The sequence below is a fragment of the Cyrtonyx montezumae genome, unplaced genomic scaffold (genome assembly GCF_038088225.1).
Source record: "Cyrtonyx montezumae isolate F1298 unplaced genomic scaffold, pur_monq_1.0 scaffold_10, whole genome shotgun sequence".
NCBI lineage: Eukaryota > Metazoa > Chordata > Aves > Galliformes > Odontophoridae > Cyrtonyx > Cyrtonyx montezumae.
In genome coordinates, this window is record NW_027071826.1 from 13,927,560 (window position 1) to 13,948,030 (window position 20,471).

The following is a 20,471-nucleotide window of genomic DNA, read 5'->3' on the forward strand; positions in this document are numbered from 1 at the left end:
TGGTAATGTTACTACTGAAAATTGGTACTAAGCTTTAGTTCCTCAATACAGTGTATTTTTCTTTGATTTTATTACTAGTTTGTTACCTTATTCTCATCATCAATAACTGCTTTTGACTCACTCTATGTATAAAAACATTTTATAAAAATAAAATACTTTGATGTACAATTTTCTCAGAAGTAAGACCCTGGATAGAAATGAGTCTTGTCCCAAATTTGATCAGGCACTTTGAATCTACTGCATCCTTGGATTCCTGCCATACCTCCGATGTCAATACACCATGCTGAGGTAATTTACCTGATGAACAGAATGAAACTGATTCACTCCTCTGGGGGCCTGAATGTGACCAAATAACAATAGACAAATAGCTGGGAACATCTGGGGTGACCTTGGTCAACACATGTACCGTTCACTGAGAAGGCAGTGTTTGATTTAAAGTTGCTTTGATTTAAGGAGATAATGCAGTTTGCTGAGGTTCTCTGACATATGAATGGGATGAAAGATTTATCCAACTTCATGGATGACGGGGATATGAGTGACACATTTGTCCTCTTCTTCCCTGGGAAAATACACAACAGTCAATCAAATCAACCCAAGCTTTATCCAGATCATTAATTTCTTACTCACTGTTTATTCATCTGTGTGCGGTGAAATGGCCTCTGCTTCAACAGGCATTTTGCCCTTAGAAAAGGCTTCATGACAGACCCTCTCCATAAAGTTGATAAAGCATAGCATCACCCAAGAGTATGCATAAAGTCCTCAACAACATGCAAGGCTGACAGCCTTTCTGGCCTCATACCCCAACATGTGAGTGAGGAAAGCAAGACCTATTCTTCTTTCCTTGGAAAATGCAGGCTGAGAGTGACCATTTCTCTTTACCTTTCCTGGAGACCAGAGCAAGAGATTGACCAGATGTTAATACTCTTGATGTTATCACCCAGCCCATGCAGGGCACAATCGTAGGTAGCCTTGGTTTTATCTTTGTTCCAGGCTTGGCCTTTCTTTATTGATAAGTAACAATACACATATGGGACAAGGTGTTTGCATTAACCAGGAGAAATTACTGGACTGAGTGTTTTTTAAAAAATTACAATTACTTATTTGCCATTGGAGACTGATCAGGCAACAGATTCCATCAACTTCTTTTAGATAATACTTTAGATAAGTTAATTAATTTGTTAGAATACAATTATTTAATTCTCTGTCCAAGTCAAAAGCTCAGTGATGCTGATGCAAATTAAAAGGGAACCCACTGTATTAACTGGTGTTAATGTAAGTTAGAAGAGCTGAGGAGAGGATGCATCTCATTTTCTCTAATAGATCTGACATAAAAAAAAACTGAATTCAGTGATGTTTATAAAAAACTCATTAAAAAAATCTGAATTGCTGACAAGTGAAATTAAATGTTGTGATTTTTATAATGATTAGTTGGTTTCAAAAGTAGCTGTACTACTTGAAAAATTTTACCTTACGATGCAAAGTCATTTCAGTGGGTTTTTATGTTCCAATTTTTGTTTTAGATTTAGGATTAAGTTAATAGGAAATGAAATGAGAAATCTGTTGTATTTTATTAGATTTTGTTGTCACTATTTATTTATTTATTAATAAAGTTTATGCTGCATGTTTCCAAGCACATGAAGAATCTGCTCCTGGAATCAGAACATGTACATGCCATGGCTCATGTTTGTTGTGCACAATAGCAAAAATGGGAAAGGGCTGTACAGAGACAAGGATTGCTCTGGCATCGATGCTTTCAATGTCAAAGGGGTTTTAGCATCGATATATACAAAGATTACTTTACTTTGAATATAAAACAAATTTGTGCAACTTCTTGACAATTTCTTGCCAAGATTATAGTTTAGTACGGCACAGATGGGTCAGGAAGCAAACAAATTGTATAACACATGAAGAAAGACATTCAGGAGTTAGACAGGTTTTCCAATAGAAAGGTTCAACCCACAAACTACCAACAGGGCCACCTTTATGTAACTCTTCTAAGTTTAAGATCCTTTTTGAAATCTGAAGACTTGAACTTTTATAAATCCACAGGCCTAAGTAGTGACAGCTAAGAATCTCTGCTATTTACCAGTATAACAATGTCTGATGGTGTTTTGAATCCTTCTCTGTTGGTGGTGCTAAACAGCTCCTGAGGATTTTCTTCAGATGAAATGTTTGTCTTGCCACCTTTGCAAAGATAAATACTCTGGTCACAACTGCTGGTGCCTGGAGGAAGTACCTGGATGGTTTTGTGGGTTCTACAAATGGGAAAATGGGACATGGTCCCAGTTACTAATTTTCTTCTGGCCACAGAGTAAGCCTGGCAGATATAAGATGAAAAAATTCAGCCTCTGTTACAGGTCTGGCCTCATTCAAAATGCCATAAGTGCTCATTTGATTTGTTTATATTTACAAATATTGGAAGTCTGGAGTCTTGTACTACTGGGGACAGAGGTCTCTGAGGGCAAGCTGCAAGAGATTGAAATGTGTAAAACCAATGCACGTATTTGATATGTTCCTAATCCTATTGAAGAGAGATTCAGTTTAAAGCAATGCTGCCAAAACACACTTGGAGGACAGCATTCCATGGATATTTTTTTGCCATTTTAAGAAGTTGTACAAATAAGTCAGCTAGATGTAAGGCCAGTTGGGCAAGTAAGATCAGGCTGTAATTCAGATCAAGCAGGTCAATGCACGTATGTGTTGGAGCCTGAGGTATGTAAACAGATAGCACAGTGGTGGGCATGTTGCAGCTGAGGAGTGGATTAGGAAGATCCACATATGAACAGCAGCTGCACACGTAGAGTTTCCCAGATCTGTCCTAAGCTTTTCTGAGGCTGAATCAACCAGTCGTACACGTGTCATATTATGCATGGTATTCTTTTGTCTTTCTATTTATATTGATTCCATATTACCTGCTATAAATTCTGAGTTTGAAATGATTAATCATCTCAGAGTCTTCAACTATATCCTTTCCCATGTTGAAAGACATGTAAATTCAGTCAGCATGAGATATGCATAGAAATGTAACAAGCTCATAATAATGTGTGCCAATAGACATCATCCCTGTTTGGTTTCATTTTCTGGGATGCCACACTGAAATGCACAGCACTAAGTTTACATAGAGTGTTAAGAAACACTTCTGACTTTAAGAATCACAAGCTACCATGTTTTCCATAAAGGTTCCTTCCAGTTTCAGAGATATGTGAGGGTTTGAAATGAAGACACCTACCTGTATTTACCAAACTGCATCAGCAAAACATTTCTTTTACTGTTCTGCAGCTGCAGCAAACACCTCATGAGAGACTGCTGGTGACTCCCAGTTGAGCACAATGCACTGGGAGCACAGAGGGAGTCTTTCCTCACTCACAGTGCTCTATGCACCAAGCTGTGTGTATTTGGATAACTTCTGAATTTTCTCTCAATGAGTTTGTAATGTCTTTTGCCTGCATTGACATAAGCCAATACACTTCATTTTAATTATTGCAAAATGCAATTTGATGCAATAGAAATTCAAGATGGATGCAAATCTCCAGTTCAGTCTATCTGCATAATGTACACTCATGTTTTGTATTTCACTGATGCTCTCCTCAGACAGAGTTGTGAGCTCTGCATAAGTATATCTCATCAGGTCATTTCCAGGTCTATCTGCAAGTGTTGTCATTCTATATTAGCAGTTTATCCTAAACCATACAGAACTGTCAGAAAGCCTTCCACTCCTCTCCAAAGACTGTGAAATCTTATTGTCTTCTTACCAGATGTAGATATCATGCTGAAGCTTGAAAGGAAAGTGACTAAAATGTTGTGAGAACTTCATATGGAAAATCAGCGTATGCCATTTACATGTCATATTATCTCACAGACCCAAGGCACTCTTTTAAAGATCTCTGGATGGAAGCAACACAGCTATCCCTGCAGTGTTGCTTGTGCTGCTCCTCAGTTTGAGGTGTGTCTTGCTTAGAAACAAATAAGCACAGTTCCAATAAAATGAACAGGGTTATACAGATCACTACTAGGTAAAGATCTGCTCATTTTCTTCTTTTTTTACATAAATATATGCAAAAGACTAATATTCCTGGGCTGGTCTTCCCATTTTGCAGCATAAAATGAGAAATTCAAAAGATGAGTGTATCTGAAGTATCTGAAAACGGAGTTTGAGAAGGAATTTTTATTCAGAAAAAAGTAGAGCATATGTTCACATCTTCTGCAATATTTAACCCAACTACTGCATACCCTGATGTGTGTGCCAGCAAATTCACCAATAACTTCTGTGTGCAAAGGTGATGATTGATGTATGGAGCTTTGACTATTTTTTAAAGCTTTACACAAGGTTTGCTGTGCAACTTGAGCTTGGTGTTCAAAACATGCCTCGATGTTGTTTCTGTTCCCCAGTGTCAAAAGATAACTTAGTGCATGCATCCCTGCTTCCCCTAATGTCTGGCTCACAGTATCAGCATCCATTGGTGATGGAGGTTCCTGCTCCTGGTGTTCAAAGCCACCTGTGGGTCTCTACTGGTAAAGAGCAAGAAGTTGTCACAATTTCAGTGCTATTTAGGTCTCTGGGTCATCACTTCACAATGTCATGGTGATAAAGAATTAAGCGAGATTCGATTTGGGGCTTGGTGCTACATGAGAACAGGATTGCTCAGAAGTAAATAAACAAAAAATATTTAGAAAGGATGCAAAGAGCCAAGTTTTGAAGATTTAATGCAGTCTTTATGACCTATCACAACTCTTCTGAGAGGAACATTCTATTCTGCCAGATGTTTCTTGCAAATGCTCCTAAACCACCACTGTCAGTCAGGACATAGGGTCTACTTAAACTGACCACTGGCCAGATTAATTTTTAGGTACTGAGCACCAGAAAATATTATTAAGTCAGATATTTATCTATGGTATATAACTGTGAACAAAACTAAAGTGACAGACAAGATGTGCAGTTACAGCAAAGAAAACAAAACCATTGTCATTACAAAATAAGATGTGCCACGCAAGAAATGACTCAGTCCTTGCAGGATTTCAATAAAATTGTCTTTAACACCATGCATGTATCTACATACACAGATACAGAATGTGAGGTAAAGATGTCTGAACTTGTATCACAATCTCAGGTCAAAAGAGAATCACTTGTTAAGGAAAAAATAATAAACACAGTTGAAGCATCTCTAAAAGGTGCTGTGCTGGCATGCACTGAATAGCAAAGTGCTGAAGAGTAAGCTCAGAGTGGATGCAGCCCATCACAGAATCAAAGAGTGATTGAGTTCAGAAGGGAGCTCTGGGTCCACCTAGTTCAACCTCCAGCTCAAGCAGGGCCACTCAGAGCAGGCTTCCCAGGACCACATCCACACATCCCATGAAGTCCACACGTGCACCCAGCAGCTATTGGACAACTGCTGGGAACCAATCTCCTCTGGCTGGGCTGGACCAGATTTGGCCTGGTGACCCAGGGATCTGCTTGTATAGTGATCTGTTTGTATCCCATTTCTAATTCCTTGAAACTAAATCCTCTCTATGTTCAGCTCTCACAGGAGCAAACCAGTTCCCTGCTTGACAGGCAGCAGTGCAAGCTGCCCTTGGCATTCCCAGTGCATGTTGGTAAAGGCAATTTGTGGCCATCACCCATAGACAGCAATGACTGCAACCCCAACACCCAGAAAAAAACACCTTAACCTGCCCTTATCGGTGGGTTGGGACTACATAAATGCCAAAGAACTAAAGCACAGCAGCAGCTTAAGTGAAGAAAATACATCCTACATGTCTTCATAGCTCTTATCTAGAAGGCAACTTGGATGAAATTTGCCTCCTTACTCCAGCCTTCATCTCTGCTGTCATGCTTGTTCTCATCTTATCTGAAAAGGTATTAAACAGATTTTCCAATGTTTAACTTTCTATTTTTATCACATGCTTGGGTTTTCCCTGGAGCTGTGATCTCCAAATACAACTAAAGAACTGATCATGCTTCATTTGGAGGTCTGGGTCTCCCTGGCTCAGCAGCGCAGAGTGGCATCTTCAAGCCCTATTGTGTCTTGGGAGACTGTGCACTAGGAAGACATTTCTTAATGGCGAAGGAACCCGCTCTCTTCTTACCTTAAGGTAGAAGTTTGAACTGTCAGTTAACACTGCTTTTGAGGAATGAGAGATATCTCACTTGGATGGGAAGAGAACACAATTCTTTTCACAGTTCCACTGTAATTTATTTGCTCTCACTCTTTTTACAATAACCTAGTCTGTAATATATGACTATGGGACAGCAAATACTGCTTGAAAAGAGCTTACACAGGAAAGGATTTTTTCTATCTTCTTGCCTGTATTGATGTCCCTTCCCTCAAAATACTGGTGACTTATTATTGCCCTGTCTGCTTACCACCTCATCAGAGTCCAGCAGCCTGCTGAATTAGGTAAGTGTACGGTTATTTTTATCTGAATTGAATGCTACATATTTGGACGGCATGTTGCACAAGAGATATACACTGGTGTCATATGACATTCTGTCCAGACACTTGTCCTAAATTTAGCTCTAAATTTAACCTGAAAGAAGTAGGGCAAATAATTAAATGTCAACCCTGCAAAACAAACCTGTTGCACTGTGATTTGAACTTAAAGGAGGCAGAAATCTCTCGTGTGTGCTCAAAGCAGTCAGTGCAGGAGAGCTAAACAATTTCAATGACAGTATAAAAGAGAGATAATTTTATCGAAGCTTTAAATACTGTAGTTATTAGATTTCAATTTGACCATACTGAAAAAACAGCACTAGGTAAATAGAGATCATGGTGCAGTGTACTTTAGCAGAGTCTATTCTGGTTCTTTGGCTGCTCTTGTCTGCAAGGCAAGCCATGATTCCCTTGCTTGGTTAGCTTATGCAGGGGAGCAGGCCAGTGTTATATGGCATGAGTCGATAGGGATGACAGCTTGTCCCTTGCTTTGAGTTGCCGAGCCTGATGGCATTGGACATAGTGCCATTGCTTGTCCCAGTCCAGGCTGGAGCTCATCCTAAAGAACCAAATCTAGCCTCTTCTGCAACTGTGCACAGCAGGGTCTCACTCTGCCTCCACTGCAGTAGCCTGGCACATGAAAAGTCAAAAATGAATTCCTTGAACCTCACCGTGCTGAAAGGTATGTATGTTTTACAAGCTGGTGAATTTAGATAGGGCCTGTTCTGTTTTACAAGGGCTTTTTCTGTATAAGATTAGTAAAATAAAGGCAAATATCTATCTACCCTGTCCTCAAGCCATTGGGAGAAGGGGAAGAGATCACTACAGCAGATATTCTTGCATACAGCAGTCACAGTATTTGGATACCAACAGAATTTAGATGGACTTAGATGCTACCAAAAAAAAAAGACAAAGGAAACATCAAAAAACATAAATTAGCAGAGGGAGATTTTGTTTTGAAATTACTCAAAATGGGATAAAATGGAGAGGTAAGTTCCCATTGTATATTTCTGCATATTACTTTAAAAAATTGTGAAATGCTAGTTTCCCATCAAAATCTCTTTGACTTTTCCACCACTGCTGTTTTAGAGTCATTGTTTTTGCAGGACCTTTTCTTGAGCTTCATGTTGCCATTCTTGTCCTTTTGTTCTTCTGCAAAAGTCTCAGAGCAAAGAGGTTGCAGCAACATTTCTGAATTCTGTGGATTTTGTAAAGGTCAAGAAAAAGAGAACACTTTCATTAGAATTCTTACAAACATGTATTATATCATAAAATAAATGATATTTGCACAGCAAAGGTTAACTAAAAGATAATGTTTGTGCTTTCTCCATTTTTCCAAGGAACATGTATTTGTTTATGTAGTCTTCAGGTTGCATTCACACTGTATTAGGATTTCATGTTCTCTTCTGAGTGATTGCTCTTTCAGTTTGAGTCAGCGGATGTGACCTTAGGATGACATTTGCAGAGAGGCAGTGACTGCAATCACTGAGGGTTCTTTCAAACCTTACTGGCAGGGCAGGTTCTGGGCTGAGCCATCAGATATCTCAAATGGGGCTTGGGGCACTAGTATGGCATGTTCCATCACCTCTTGGTGATCATATCATGTTTCTAGAGAGTTGATGGCTTCATTTTTGTTTTTCTGATATGTTAAATTTTTCTGTGAAGAGGCAGTTGTAAACTGTGCAAAATTGCACCCTGACTGGCAGCTGAGAGTCACGAGCCATTGGAGTGGGTTAAATCCCTCCTGAAAAGGCAATTATCTTCTTAGTAGAGGGAACTCAATACACCTAAAATTTTGCAACAGTGAAGTATTGAGGCAGCAAAGTCAGCAAGGAATACTCCACATTGCATTCCTTATCTCTGGGCATGTGTGGCACTCTGCACCTTTTCCCATGCAAGTGCCTCTGGCTTCTTGTCTCTTTCAAGGTACTGTGGCCAAAGCAATCATTAATTCTTGCAAAGGAAATTGAAATTGAAACTGCCTTCCTCTGTGGGAGTTTCTGTCTCCTTGTTATTTGAACATGGGTTGTATAGCAGGAGAGATGAGGGAGTTTCTTTTGCTTCTGGCATTTGCGTTTAATCTTTGGGAGTGTCTGACAGAAGCAAAGCATGGCAACACTGAATGAGAAGCAAAGCTCTGCTTACTGGAATATGATTGTCAGAGATACAGAAGTGTGTGTCCTAGGTCTGTACTCACAATGTCACAAGGTCTGTACCACCCCAAAATACCTCAGTGCCTTTCTACAGTGAAAAAGCTCAGACAGGGACAATGAAAGGGTACCTAACACGTGGATCAGTATGCTGTTCTTTATGCTGTTCTTTGGCAAGGTATTATGGGGATTGCTTTCCTTTAAACACAAGAAAATAGTGTCAAAAGGAACCTAATCAGATAGCTGCTGTGCAACTGCATAAGGCAAGAGGTCTCCTTGGCTGGATCATACAGTGCCTTATGTCTGTGTGTATTCCACAGTTACTACCTCTATATGCTCAAAACTTTATGCATGAACAACAGGCAGCAACACAATGGTTATCTACTGGAACCAGTGCCTTCTGCCCAGGGATTCTTAGTGTCACAAATAATATTTCTTGATCTCAGAGCAGACATACACGAATCAAGTGTCTGGGTGCAGCAGAGTTGCTTGTTGGGAGTTACAGGCTAAGGTTGAGAATATTTAGTGCTAATGTACATTCTCAGCTGCATTTCTTCAGGTGATGCCAAAACTATTGCCAGTTTCACACACAGAGTCTGTAATAAGATTGTTGGTCTCCTCAGATGGACAAACGAACTTTGCTTTTTCACCAACTTCAGTTGCTTGATTCATTTAATACAAAGCAGCTCTTAGAAGAACTGAAGGGTTACTTAGGTCGACTAATGGAGGTAGGGTTTGTGAAAAAATCCAAAAATAAAACATGTTAAAGGCACTTTCCTAACCTGATTTCTGCTGTCTATTTTTAGGAAGCACAAAGAATAAAGGGAAAATTGTTGTTCATTTAGCCGTATTCTATTTTTACATGGTTGTTCTTCGTCTTCTCTCAGACTGAAATCTTTTTTATTGCTCCCTGCTTGTGAGACCCCAGCTGACTCCCCCGTCAGCGTGAGTTGGCTATTTCCACTATTTTCTATTTAAAGAGAAAGCAAACAGAATTAATATGCAGCGTCTGAGTCTGAAGTCTGTCCCAGAAAATGGTATGATTTTATGTATTTATTTTTGCAGGTGATGTTTAGTAATCTCTTGGAATGTCTTGGGGTTAAGCTGAAAATGCACATTCAGTGAGTCCCAGAGGAAATATTAACAAATCTGATGCAATGCTAATAAATCATGATGATGGTTATTATTATGCTTTGGATGTGTTGTAATAAAGACACAACATTGTTTTATTGCAAAAAAAAAAGATCAACTTTCAAATGTATGATTTCATGACCATACAGTTACATTTCTGTAGCAATATTTCAAACTTCTATGAGGTTTTTCTCTGAGTATACTGAAGCATTTCACAGGTAGTGATTAAATAAAGGCCTATTTGTCAATCTCTATCCATATAAGCAGTCTTGTTGGCTTCCTCCTTCAGCGAATTTCTGGATTCATCTCTGAAGATGATATGTTCAACTATTTCCACTTCAGTAATGCAGATGAGACTCAGAGGACTTAAATGATTTACTGAAGACAAAACTGTATCTGAAAACAGAACTTTTGAAGCAGAGTCCTGTGATTTTATTGGAAAAGGGTGCAGCAGCATTCATTGGTGCTCCAAATACAACAAATCCCTGTTGCCCACAGTGCTGCATTCCTCCAGCAACAGGCACTTTAATGCACTGAGTGAGACATGCGTGCAAGCAGCTCCTGCATGGTTGTTCCTCCATGTTGGAGCTTCTGTCCGACTTGTCATCTTGATCTGGCAGTCGTGATCCATTACCTACCAGACTGTGGCTTTTGGCTTGCTGCAACATGGAGTGGGGTAGAGGCTACAGCCCTGTTCCTTGCTGGTAGGTACAAGAGATATGCAACAGTGGCACTTGCCAGTTCATGTTGTATGTCCTGCATTATCTCCGAACATACACAAACATCTGATGTGCCCCACAACTTGAAGGGTCTGATCTGGTTAAAGTTGAAGAAAAGCATGGCATGGACAACACCTTTTTGTGACATGGTCATCATTTCTTATTTGTTTCAGAACTCAGAGTATGCTTCACACTGATTCTGTGAGAGAAAAGTGCACTGAACATTACAGGGAAACCCAGGAGCTTGAAAGAGTAAATTGCAAAGTGCTAGATGTGAACGAGAAACCACCTTCAGTATTCAGAGCTGCTGAGACCTTGAGCCCAGTGTCTTTTTTCCTATTCAAATAACCTGTAGTGGAAGATTCAGGCACCCATGCCTTTGCCAGATGTGAATCTACAGTGAAGTATCAGCATCTTTCCTTGGGCTCAGTGAGTCATCATGGAGAGGCCATAGGAGTGCCAAGGGTGTGGATCTGATGAGAGCCTGCCCAAAGGCAAGCAGAAGAGTTAAATCTGGGAGTGGTTTTAAGCCAAGACAATCTTAAAGTAATATCAGGAAAAAAAAAGTGCTGGATTTTGTTTAAAAGTCATAGAGGGTTGGCTGGCATGCTATCATCATGTAGGAGTTTCACACTCTCTTGGTGTCCTCATCCAAAACTACTTTGCCACTGTAACTGCTGAATGTTCTTAACTTTGGATAAAGCAACTGCCTAGCACTGGAGATGAGGGCAGACCATTTTGTGGGCAGCAAAGAAAGAGAATGTTACTTAATGGCCATCATTTTGTGCTGGAGTGTGTCAGATTAAGGAGTGGAATGGAAAAGGAATGATGCTGGTCCTGAAAGGCCTTAAATGCAAAAAGAGTGTCTGAGAAGGGATCACATATGAGCAAACATGTGGTCTTGCTAAATTGTTTCCCTTCCAGATTGCTTTTGCTAAGCCACTCAATGGGGTTGTTTACACAGTGGTCGGGTGAGCACAGCTGAGGCTCAACAAGGTATTCTGCAAGGAAGTAAGACCTGTTGTGATCTAGGTTTTGTTCTATTTACATGCAAAGTTTTGCCACATGAATTAGTGAACTAGGAACTCAACTAAAAAGAATAGGTATTGTTTTGATTCTATATTATACTGTGTTATACTTCATTCACAGTATTAGCTGGACAGTTACGAAGTAACAGTCCCAAATTGAGGATTTTCCTCATGTTCCAGCTAATCCAACAATGTCAGCTCTCCAATATGTGCTTGATAGTTTCCTTGTGTGAAGATTATCTCTTCCTTGGCCAGTTTGCCTTACACAGATCTGGGGACAATGGCTGCCATTTCATAATTGCAACCTCAAGGTGTCTGACAGAGGGTCATCTTCCACCTTTAAGTGTTTTGAGAGAAGTACCATTCTAGTAATAACCTCTTATAAATACTTCTAGAAACAACTTCACAGCTGCTTTTGTCATCTCTGGAATTCTGAAGTGTTGAACTTGTAACCTTAAAAATACATGAGCCACTGTAAAATATAAGTAAATACCCACAGTACTGTTTGCCTCATTCATTTAACAAGTAGCTGAAGTGAAAGTAAATTGAACTTCCTTTTCCATAATTAAATAAAACTCCACAGGACAACTTATTTTACTTCAAAATTATATGGAAATTCCTTTTTTTTCTTTTGGTTCCAGAAACATGTCCATATATGGTCTACTTGTCAGGGACAATAAATAATGATGTAATAGAAAGGTCAGCTTTGTGTCATTTAGCTACAGGATGCTTGATGAAGTGAAGTTCCTCACATTAATGCAACCAAGAAGAACTTTATAATGGGTAAAAGTTTCTGTAGTGCATCTTCAAGCAGGAAATCTGAGATTCAGAACAACTTATATTTTGGCTTGTATTCGCTGATCATGGGGTGATCCAGAAATAAACTCCAGGCTTCAAAGCGAGAGTGTTTCAAAGCTGTCCTGCAGTTGATCGAAACATCCAGGCAAAGCAGGGAGATGAATACCAACGAGGATTTTCTGAATTAAGACTTTATCAAGAAGATAACTAATTTCAACTATATCATAACTCGTCTATTTCAGAACAAAAAGGTAACATAAATATGCTTCTTTTGATTTTACTTAGCATTTTCAATGTCAGTTTTCTATGTCTATGCAAATACTTCTTCCTGTAGCAGTTTGTACTGAACACCCTAACAAAGTTTTCTGAGTTTGTTGTTTCCTTTTGTGGGTTTTTTTGTTGTTGTTTTGATTTGGATTTTTTCTTGTTGTTCTTTCCACATAAGCTATAAAACTCTCGCTGGAGTTAAGCAGAATCGTAGCTCTGTCATTTCCTCATTTTATTTCTATTTATCAGTGGTGCTTTTATCTTTGCCCCATAGAAAGCTTACCCAGAAATAATTATTGTTGTTATAATTATATTGTAAGGTATGATAGCACGTAAGATGTAGCAAAGGAAAAAGATGACATCAGCAAATTATTTCTCTCAGTTATAAATTTCTGGGTGGTACAACACAAAGTTAATATTGCAGTGATTACTGTGTGAATTAACACTTTCTGAGAAGAAATAAAAGCATGCAGGTGTATTCATTTCCAGTTAAGAATTTGCACAGAATCACAAACTTGATGGCATCATAACACATGCCAGACTGATAGGTGACCTGTTTTGACAGCTGGGGCCGAATGAGGGACTTGTTTGCTCAGAAGATTCCTTTGGGATGCCTGGCTTTGCTCTCCAGCACAGAACTGTAACTTGACCGGTTTGCATGAGCTGTCATTACAAAATGTTTTTGCCTGCTGCCACAGCTGGACAGCATGAGGTGGTGTTCTTCTAGTGCCCGAACTCTGACAGATATGATGGGCACTGAAAACGTGTCTGTTTTTGAAACATCATTTGTCTTCTAGAAGTAGTTAACAAATATACTTCAAAAATTCTAGAGATTTATACGGAAACTGTCCTAAAATGAAGCAAAAACGTGAACACTTTAAGTGCTTCAAATTGGTCTAGTTCCCTTTGTCAGCAGAGGATCTGGCCTGAAAGATGGAGCAGTAAGGGCTAAACTGTAGACATGGTTTTCTGGAAAGACTTCCAGCTGTGTTTACCTTCCCTTTGTGTACTCCTTCTGCTTCCAGAAGTAAAGGCAAACACAGGGAGTGGTATCCACAGAGCCTGGGGCTCAAACACACCTCGCAAAAGGCAAAATAAGCAAACCGCTCCTCTTTTCCCCCTTTTACAGCCTCTCACAGTCTTGATATTTTTTTAGAGATGTAGTCCATCATGCCCTGTGCCATAAATGCTGAGGTTCTGCACAGAATTACAAGCTGACTGAGGTAAACAAAGAACGAAGGTTGGCAGAGTCCCTGGCTCTGCTCCCTGATGACCTTGTCATTCACCTGCTACCCTCCTATGATGGCAAGAAGCAATTCTGAAAATTTTACTGCCTGAGGTCTACTGAAGGCTTTAATACTAAGGAGAGAAAGTTTAAATTGGATGTTAGGGGGAAGTTTTTCACAGAGGGAGCGGTGAGGTGCTGAAACAGGCTGTCCAGAGAGGATGTGGATGCTCCATCCCTGGAGGTGTTCAAGACCAGGTTGGATGGGGCCCTGGGCAACCTGGACTAGTGCCAGATCTGAAGGTTGGTGGCCCTGCCTGTGGCAGGGGAGTTGGAACTTTATCCTTGGAGTCCCTTCCAACCCAAGCCATTCTATGATTCTATGAAGAACAGGCAGCCTTGCTAAGCTTTTCTCTAAGAAAATGCTGACTATGAGGACCAGTTGTTTCAGATGCTAATAGTGTCAAACAGTGCGATCCTGCATGTTTAAAGCCAGCTGTAAACCTCATTGTTTATGTTGCATAAGGGATCAGAGGCCCTTTTTCCCAAACACTGGATGTTGACAGAGCCTGTGGTACAAATATAACAGCACCCTAATTGTGTATGGCTACGGCTTTTACCACAAGGTGAATGGCTGCAGTAGTCATCCCATGAGCAGCACTTCTGGTTTCAGAACCAGAGTCCCCTCCCTGCTGAGTCCACTGCTAAGCCTTACCTGCACCTACAATCCCTCAGTATGAAACAGACTTGAGTGCTTACACTTAATTAAAGTCATTGAAGCCAGGAGAGCAAAGTTACAAATCAGGTGGGGCTGTTGTTTGTGTTAGGAGAGCAGGGTCAGGCCCAACGTGGAAATAATGATGAATTTAGATCTAGAAGGTCTTGTTAGACTGAGGTATTAGATGGTTGCACAGGCGATAATATCCTGTGATGTCTCTAACAAGGGAAATCACTAATGAGGCAATTCAGACCTGAAGGCAAAGTGTTAATTACTAGCACAGCCACTACAACCATGGCTTTAAAATTCAGGTCCTGAGCTTGAAGTACAAGTGATGCAATGTGCTACTCACGTGTGAGGACAGGCTCTTGGGCTGCCAGAGGAATGCAGGGGACAGCCCAATATGAAATCATCCCACAGAAACCTGGGCTAGAGAAACAGTTAACCCAGTATTTAATTTGTAGACCCAATACCAACATTCTAAATTTACAATAGGCTGTATAGAAGCAAGCAAACAGATCTAAGATGAATTCAGGGAGACTGCTTTGACCATACCTTACTTAATTGAATTGGTTCAACCATTTGTAGCAAGAAAGATTCATCTTTTTTCACACCTTTGGTACTACAGGTGGAAAACACCTCTAGCTCATTGACCTCATGGGCTTTTGTAAGGTGGTGGTTGTTAGTTCACTGCTGCCCAACTGGGCAGAGCCACACAGGGTGACTGCCCAGCCCAGGGGTAACGAAGACACATGCATGGGCTGCTGTCACAGTTCTCCTGGATCACAGCAGCTCCTAACAGAAATGAACTCACATGAGAGCTCTGAGGTTTTGCAGCCACCCACTAAAGCATCTCAACCGAGAATGTCTTCCAATCCAAATTGAACTGGTAGGGAGCAGGGTGGCCAAGGATGTTCTTGGCTGTCAAGATGGGTGCAAAATCTCCTGTGGCACTTACGTGTGACCCTGACACCCGCTCCAGGGATGTGTCAATCAGATGAGCAGCTCTGAAAGTTTTCTCTATTTTGGGCCCCACAAGATTCTGCCTACACGATGAGTCAGTAGTGGGAGCTGCTGCCAGCACTGTTGTTTCTGCACTCCATGGGGCTTCTGTCAAAATATTTAGATGAGTGAGGATCACCAATACATAAGGGAGTTTCTCCCTTACTTCTACAAGCAGATGGGTCCCAGTTAACCTGTAAGAGTAAGAGAGTGAAAAAGGAACAACCCCCAAATTAAAAAATGTTCATTTTATCTCACTGTGCCTCAGCAAGGGAGGAAACAAAAAGAGAGAGAGCAAGATGTACAGAAATGTCTCTTATACCTTGATCTGATGGGGTTTTAGAGGGTTACCTAATCCAGTTTGCTGCTGCTGTGTAGTCAGAATGTTGGTGGTGGGGCTGGAAAGGACACAGAAGAGGGATCTGCCCTATGCTCCACCAGTGCAGGTTTCCCTCAGAGAATAGCACTTTAGATCTGCTTTTGCCTCCTCCGAAGAGTCAGTGTCACCACCTGCATTGGGAGCTTTGGATAAGGTCCTGCCCTCTTATGTGACAGCTTAGCTGAAGTCTCTGAGTCACCATCTGGGCCAGGCCCCTACATCTGGGCACTGCAGTGCTGAATGTTGCAAGCAAGCTCGCTGATGCCAGCCCGTGGGTTTCACACGGCCACAGAGCACCTCATACGAGGTAAGTCTCTAGGCTGTGGGACTGTAAGCATGCTGCTCAGCATGGCAGGAGCTGAACAAGCCAAGCAGGAGCAGAAGCAGCTGGAAATGGATTTTGGGCAGCTGTGGTTTGGAGTGTAGCCAAGGACAGGCACCAAAGCATCTGGGATATGGGGAGGCAGCAGCTCCTGTATGGGAGCTATCAATGGTTTGATGCCTGGGCAAAGTTCCTTGGAACAGCAAGGGATCGGAGCAGAGCTGAGATCCACCAGCTTGCACTGGAGAAGCCTTGAGAGGTCTGGACAAAAACAAAACAAAAGCCAACAAAAACGAGTTGCATCATTTATCTGAAATGAAGATTTTATTTTGGCAGATTTCATGACTGCAAAATAGATTCTTCCCCACTAAGAGTCATAATGCTAATCCAAAATCTGCTGGTCTTCCCTTTCCCATTTCCTCCAGTGGAGCCTGAGGGAGCTGAGAATGTGGCAAACATCACAGTTTCTGAGGTGAAATCTAAGAGTTTGGGTTTCTTCTGTCTTGATCCAAGTGCTTGTAACTCTTTAAACTCTGTATTATTTTCTTTCTTTCTTTTTTTTTCTTCTTAATTTTGGTTAAAGAAATGAGTGAGTGTTTTGATGTACATATCTGCATCTGCTCCATGTGGGGAATTACCATTTCCCCCAGGTCAGGACTGCCATCTTATAGAGACAAGATTTATCACCTCCTCCTCCCATGATATAAGCCCTTGTCTCGTGGACACTGGTGGCCAGAATGCCCTCAGGCATCTGAAGGAGATCCTGCTAGAATGTGATAATGTATTCATTTAATTGTTAACACCACATGGCATTAATGCATTCCTATCACTACAGGAAATTCAGTGGTAAATTGCCTTTTTTGAGTCCATTTGATGGTAAGAGTCATTCCATGATTTCTGAGTGTTCCATGGTGTTTCTGAGTGTTCCATGGTGTCCTCTGCTCTCCTTTCTAGCTCTCAACACCATTTTTTAGTCTTACTTAAGTCTTAAAACTGGTGACCTTGAACTTTCCTCTTTGAACAGCAAAAATCAGAAGTGAAACTGAACATTGTCACATTGCTCTGCTAGATGAGTGAAACAAAGAAAGTCACTTATAAGAGTAGCTTTGCATGTTGCTCAAGTTATCCCCAGATAGGGCAGAAAAAATTACTAAGCTGCTTTATAGTGGCAGTGAACCTGCACTTGCAGAAAACCTACAGACAGACAAACTTTGCCCCATAATTTTCTTCAATTAGAGCAAGAAATAAAACAAAACAACAAAACACAAAAAAAGGGATGTTCATTGGTGCTGTCCAAAATAAATTCACTTCAAAATTGATTCTCTTTAATCTGATGAGGATTTCCTTTACCTTTTTTTCTCTTGAACTGTGGTAACCAGAAGTAGATAAGAACCTGCCTTGCTTGCAGCATCTCCCTTCCCTTTTTAATCAACAAATACATCAGGTCCTTTTACATGATAGAAAGGAGTTTGTTCACTAAGTTCATGTGCAAATTTCACTGACAATGTTCTCTCCCTAGTGAAGGATTTTCAAAAGATTTATTGGTCGGTCCACTCAAGAGGCAGAGATGAACAAAAGAACAAGATGGTTGAATTTCTTTAATCTTCCACGTTTTGATCACCACAATTTCCTTTTTCAGGACAGCAAAAACACTAAAAGAACAAAAATGGCTACAACGGCAGCAAATACCCAGAGGCAAACTATAGGCTGCGAGGAATACAGTCTGTATAGCAGCCTGAGTGAGGATGAGCTGATCAACATGGCCATCCAACAGAGCCTGGGGGAAGATCCAGTGGGCCAGTCAGTGGCCCAGGGCCACCCAAAGCCGCTGGGAGGAGGTCCCAGTGAGGCGGCTGCCCCCAGCTGTGCCAACAGCCACAACCCTCCCTACCACCTCTACCCTTGGCAAAGGTGAGTGAGCAGCAAATGCTTGCCAGCTTCCTCCGTCAAAACATGTGCCCTTCTAATTAGCTCTGCCAAGCAGCTTCATGCGCTTGGTCTGAGAGTCTGTCATTAGTTTAAAAGTCAGAGGCTGCTATAAATCCAGTGAGGTCAACAATTTACACCCTCACAATGAAATGAAAATCAGCCTGAAGCTGTCTGGTTTAAGCAATAAATTAAACTAGAAAGGGGCACTGCTGTGTGTTTTCCTAAAGTAAAAAAGCCCCAGCAGCTCCCCTCTGCCATGCTGCACTCTAAGCTGCAGCTTTGCCAGAGAGGGAGCACAGTGTTTGTTATGGGAAAACATAGGAGAGAGGCTAAAAATTGGCATATAAAACAGTGTGATCTGGCCACCTTTTAGATGCTGTGGAGGGTGTGGTTATTTCAGGTCCAGGTCTGGTCACAGGCACACTGCTCCTGCCAAGCACAGCTCCAGGCAGCCAGCCATGTGGGTTCTATGTAGCCACATGGCAACTGTGGAAACTTGCTGCCAAAGCAGGCATCCTTCTACTTTTATTCTTTAAAGGCTGATTTCTCAAGGGGAAGGAGCTTAGAAAAGGGAAGAAGGACTAGTAGAGGGTGAAAGAGGGTAGAAAGTTACCCTAAATCAATGGAGATACAAAAATAACCTTTCAAAGTATTTTTGTAATAAGCCTGAAGAAACAGGATTTGTTCCTCTTCCTTTCTCTCAACTCTGCTGTTCTTGCTTGGCTCTGGGAAATGTGGGACAATAAGAGGAGCTGCATGTGTGCTTAGCTGCAGAAAGGGGACACTTCAGGGAGTGCACTCCTGCTCCAGCTGAAGTTTGTGGTTTCTCAGGGTCATTGCAGTGCATCTGCAATGTCAGCTCTGCTGTGAGGACTTGGTGGTGTGCAGAATAAGGACTTCCCTGGCCAGTTGGCCCTGTCCTCCTCAGGATTACTTTCTTTTATCATAAGACTGCATCTACTGCTCTCTGCATCCCCTGCTTTTGCCTCAGGCCAGCAGCATTTGACCTCCCAGCAGAGCAAAAGCCTTTCCAGCAGTGTAGTACCAGATCTAGAGTGCTGCTGAGCCCTTCCACCACCTGGGAGAGCCATATCCTCCTCCAGCACCTGCTCAGATCTCCGTGCATGACACTTGGGGAGGTGATGAATGTTGCTTTGCCGCATGCCTGCTTCCTGTGCGGTGGCAGCAGGGTTAACCTCACTGTAGTCTTATATGGTCATTTGAATCCCCTGACGCTTCCTCAGAGGGCCAAAAATAATCTCGAGCTGAGAGAGCAGCTGAATCCAGCACAGAGCAAGCTGTGGCCATCTGCTTTTATTCAAAGCCCTGACTGGCACGCTTTAGCTCTCTGTCTCTACGGATGCGTGTCTCTGTTTCTTCTTCAACATGACCTGTTTCTCCTATTCAGAGTATTTCTCTTCATTTCATTCATGTCATCATCACTCCAGAATGGCAGCCAGAGGTCGTGTTCAGCCGCCCAACGCAGGGGCAGCCTGGGGGGTCAGGCGAAGGTACGACAGCAGCCTCTGCAGCACAGCCCAGCCCATGTAAGTGCCTCCCCTCCCTCTCCTGCCTCACATCTCCCTTCCTCTCTTTTCTCCCTTCATAACTCTTCATCCTTCCAGTGCACACATCTTGGGGACTCTGGGTCATTTGTCAGCTCTGGGAAGAAGTGTGAAAAACAATCATCTATTACAGTATATAAATAAGGTGGGAAAGTCCAGGATTTCAAAGTGAAGTTTTATTGATGCTACTGAATGCTATGCCCATTTGCATGGAGGTGGCTCTATCCAGTATCTGGATATAGTGGAAGTGTCCAGGCCATTACAGGATTATTGCAGCCCTTTTCATGACAGTAGATACAGACACCTGCTGCACCAAAGAGTTGCAACAGCATTTCTCTGTGCTCTGCAGAAAACTCCTTCCTAACTTTTCAATCTCTCAGTTTGAAACCATTTATTCTATTCATCTTTTAAGACTCTCCATGGATGCATGGTTGTAGTGACTACCACTCTACCACTCTTCTTCCTTCCATCTTTCTCCTGTCTCTATATTCTCCTCCATCTTTCTCTGCACCTAGACTGACCCAGGCTCTGTTCCTTCTCTCTGTTAACACTGATCTCTCTGACACTTGCAAAAACCTCTCTGCTGGAACATGGGCCCCCCACTTATCCCCATCTCCTGCCACCTCCCCTCGGTTCCACCAAAATTGCACCCTTTCATGAAGTGCTCTGCACTCCTGGCATACCTCTCTCTCTTTTGTGTGTGATGACTGGAAGGCTGATGGCTTCTTCTGTATCACATGGTTCAACAGATCTTGGTCCGTAGTGAAGGCTGGGACAACACTGATAAACCAGTCCTCCTCTGTGAGAACA

At 41.7% G+C, this 20,471-nt stretch overlaps 1 protein-coding gene across 3 annotated transcripts in view; it reads left to right on the plus strand.

Moving 5' to 3' along the window:
- The first annotated feature begins 6,314 nt into the window (after nt 1-6,314).
- The window catches only part of ASB2 (ankyrin repeat and SOCS box containing 2), a 31,403-nt gene continuing 17,246 nt past the window's right edge, over nt 6,315-20,471 (plus strand). The window contains exons 1-4 of one of the 3 annotated variants that reach the window (XM_065750788.1): nt 6,315-6,395; nt 6,975-7,114; nt 17,812-18,078; nt 19,545-19,643. In XM_065750788.1, coding sequence (XP_065606860.1) covers nt 7,080-7,114; nt 17,812-18,078; nt 19,545-19,643 — 401 coding nt within the window. In that variant the 5' untranslated portion in view covers nt 6,315-6,395; nt 6,975-7,079. Of the gene's footprint in view, nt 6,396-6,974; nt 7,115-16,109; nt 16,157-17,811; nt 18,079-19,544; nt 19,644-20,471 lie in introns of those variants that run through there. The other 2 variants (XM_065750806.1, XM_065750796.1) reach the window with 2 other exon arrangements.